The sequence below is a fragment of the Patiria miniata genome, unplaced genomic scaffold, assembly GCF_015706575.1.
Source record: "Patiria miniata isolate m_02_andy unplaced genomic scaffold, ASM1570657v1 HiC_scaffold_18, whole genome shotgun sequence".
NCBI classification, from domain to species: Eukaryota; Metazoa; Echinodermata; class Asteroidea; order Valvatida; family Asterinidae; genus Patiria; species Patiria miniata.
This window is the reverse complement of record NW_024037056.1, coordinates 1,226,374-1,229,889: the sequence shown is the minus strand read 5'-3', so window position 1 is coordinate 1,229,889 and position 3,516 is coordinate 1,226,374. Positions and strand designations below refer to the sequence as shown.

Sequence of the window (3,516 nt, the reverse complement as noted above, 5' to 3'; positions counted from 1 at the left end):
ATGCATCTCCCAAGCAACGCTTGGACCAAGTTTAACCCGTTCCGCTCTGGCGCTGGACCTTGCATGTCTACCTTCCATAAGTGGAGCAGCAGTGTGTCCCCTCTTAGTACCGGCAGTACTGTGGACACGATAGAAAATATCTGCAAAAGTGCCTTCTTCGGCGGTTCCAATGCAGCCTCTCGACACCTTTTTGCAGACGACCGGGCGGTGACGTGGCTTTGCGAGGCAGCCATCGGCGAATAATTTTCGGGGCAACAGCATTCAAGGAGAAAGACCAGTATTTAACTGATTGAGTTTGAAGGTTATAAACACAGAAGTTTGGCAACACTGCACGAAGAAAGTCGGAGAAACGTCGAAGCACTGTGCCCGGATGAATCGGATGAATCTATTTGCGGTATAGGCATAATTTGGATTCATGAATCACTTTGCAACTGACTTGTTTACATAACAAAAAACCACTGCGGTGAAATCTCCACCATCATGCAATGTGACCAATGGCCAGTCTTTCGAGCCTCAAGTTATATTCAAACTTATGATGAGCTAGCTACGAACCAGACATCAACTTTTCGCTCAGCAGCGTACAGTACATCACCGCCAGCCGCAGGCCGGATATCAGAATCACCTTGGATCCATGCTATCCAAAGACAATGTTTTATAATTCAGGCTTGTGCACATTCTGATTAAATTTAGTTTTTTTTCTGTCCCTTGAGCAAAACCACTGGCATTCCTGATCCTGAAATTAAACTAATTGCTTGATTTACAAGAAACCTATTATTTTTGTTGATTTTTCATAAACTGTTTTATTTTCTTCCGCAGTTCCATGCGGAAAAAGCAACATCACTCTCAGCAACTCAACACAGACTTCAGAAACACTGACTTCGCCTTATTACCCAAAAAACTATCCCAACGATGCCCGGTGCATTTGGTTCATCACAGTTGATGAAGGCTCCACGATTGCCTTCCGTTTCTCCGTGTTCAATACGGAGCGATTTTACGACACGTTGACCATTGGCAACGGCCACGAGTCCTCCGATGGTGACTCTGTTATTGGTCTTTGGAGGGGTTTCCTGACGAATCTATCCGTCGTTTCCAATAACCACACGGCATGGATGAAGTTTACCAGCGATTATTCGGTAACCGAGGTCGGATTCGAGGTAAAGATCACTCAAGAAAGACCTGAAGGTAAGTAGCAACTTGAAAAGATAATGTAATGTCCCCTGCAGTTGTTGTGCAGCTGATTTTACGGAAGAGTGCATACATGTAACTTAGATTTACACAACTACATGTAATTACCTCAAATTAGGTTTTGCTCTTCACCGACGTTTTTTAACTGATCCCGTTAGCTCGGTGGTCGAGTGGTAAGACATCTGCACTAGAAAGCAGGAGGTCGTGGGTTCGAGTCCCACCCGAGTGATTTTTTCCAACTTTCACTCGGGAGGTAACACACTGAGTATACAGTGTTTAAAAAACGTCGGTGAAGGGCAAAACCTAATTTGATTTATATCACCCCGACGCAAAAATTCCATCTTATAATACATGTAATTACCTTTGCGTAATATATAATTACGAATGATTTCATGAAAATTGGTATGCTGTTCAACGTTAAAAATATTTCAAACACTTTGGACAAGGATGATCGTTGCTTATAAGACATCGGTTACGAAACAGTTTATACTTCGGGACTTCACAAAATACTTCGAGATTGTGCTAATTCTGAATAAATTAATTTAGTTATTTTTCTGTCCCTAGAGCAAAACCACTGGCATTCCTGAAATAAAATTTATGGCTTGGTTTTACAAGAAACCTTAGTCCTTTTGATGATTTTTCATTCACATTCTTATTTATTTTCTACAGGTTTTTGCGGGAAAAGAAACATAACTCTCAACAACTCAACCCAGACTCCAGAAACACTGACTTCGCCTTATTACCCAAACAACTATCCCAACAATGCCCGGAGCATTTGGTTCATCACAGTTGATGAAGGCTCCACGATAGCCTTCCGTTTCTCCGTGTTCAATACGCAGCGAAGACGGGACACGTTGACCATTGGCAACGGCCACGAGTCCTCCGATAGTGACTCTGTTATTGGTCTTTTTAGCAGTTTTCTGACGAGTCTAGCCGTCTTTTCCAATAACCACACGGCATGGATGGAATTTACCAGCGATTCTTCGGTTACCGAGGTCGGATTCGAGGTAAAGATCACTCAAGAAAGACCTGAAGGTAAGTAGCAACTTAAAAGATAATGTAATGTCTCCTGAAGTTGTTGTGCAGCTGATTTTACGGAAGAGTGCATACATATAACTTACGTCGCTCACCGCAGATTTACACAACTAATTACATTTGCGTAATATATAATTACGAATGATTTCATGAAAATGTGTATGCTGTTCAACGTTTTAAATATTATTTTCAAACAATTTGGACAAGGATGATCGTTGCTTTTAAGGCATCGTCACGAAGCATTTGTTAAATCAGCTATGCTTGCCATTTTGAAAAAAAATTGTGGCTTCTTCAGAAGCAGGTACGGGTGGCCACACTCGAATTTGTGTCAAGGATAAAATAATACTTACTCGTGTACGTTTAAGCCATTAATACGTCAACATTAACAAGTTGGCAGCAACCAGTTAATTAAGGCTCTACAGACTAAAAGGCCTATAGAGTTTTTTTTTTAATTGTTCATTTTCCAAAGTCATAATTTGTTGTGCAAATTGCAAACTTATGCAACGCATACGAGTTTGCAAAATGTGACGGGCGTAATTGCAATGCACAATATTTTGCTTGATAAGTTGCTGTCATCGTGCAAAGTTTAGAGAATCGATTGCAAACGTTACCTGATATTTATTCTGCTCTTTGCTGCATGCAGGTTCTTGTGGACAAGATGAATTTGCATGCCAGGATGAATCCTCTGGCTTGATTTGTTTGGCACGTGACGACACCTGTGATGGTGATGGCTTTACACTGTGCCCAGATGGATCAGATGAATCTAACTGCCGTAAGTATATTTCGGATTCATGAAGCATCATTGCAACTGACCTAAACTCTGTTAAACTGAACGGCATGCGTGATTTTTTTTCAATTTATCCCAAACGTAGCATGCCGAGCTGTCATCAAGAAGCTGACACTTGCTCCACATATGTAATTTTTTTCTCTCCCACATCTTTGAAACAGATGACTTTGAGCGTTATTCAAGCATCACATTATTGTTATCATCACTTTAGTTTTAAAGTAGCACATGTAAAATATGTTACCCTAGCTAAATCTAAGTTACCCTCTCTTTCGAAATTCAACACATTTTCTATTTCAAGAATCATTCCTTTTGTGAAATCTTGTTTTAAACAAGAATCATTCCTTTTGTGAAATCTTGTTTGAATAAAAACACTTCGGTGAATTCTCCACTTTCATGCAATGTGACCAATGGCCAATTTTTCATTCTTCAAATCACGTTCAATCTTTCGAGGTAGCTACGAACCAGACATCAACTTTCCGTTCAGCAGCGTACAGTACATCACCGCCTAG

The 3,516-nt window shown here is 40.6% G+C and overlaps 1 protein-coding gene across 1 annotated transcript; it reads left to right on the top strand.

Moving 5' to 3' along the window:
* Positions 1-3,516, top strand: LOC119724999 (CUB and sushi domain-containing protein 2-like). The gene is made up of 5 exons (XM_038196365.1): positions 1-235; positions 817-1,182; positions 1,855-2,220; positions 2,864-2,992; positions 3,458-3,516. Exons 1-5 carry the CDS (start codon positions 1-3, stop codon positions 3,514-3,516), a joined length of 1,155 nt encoding a protein of 384 aa, XP_038052293.1.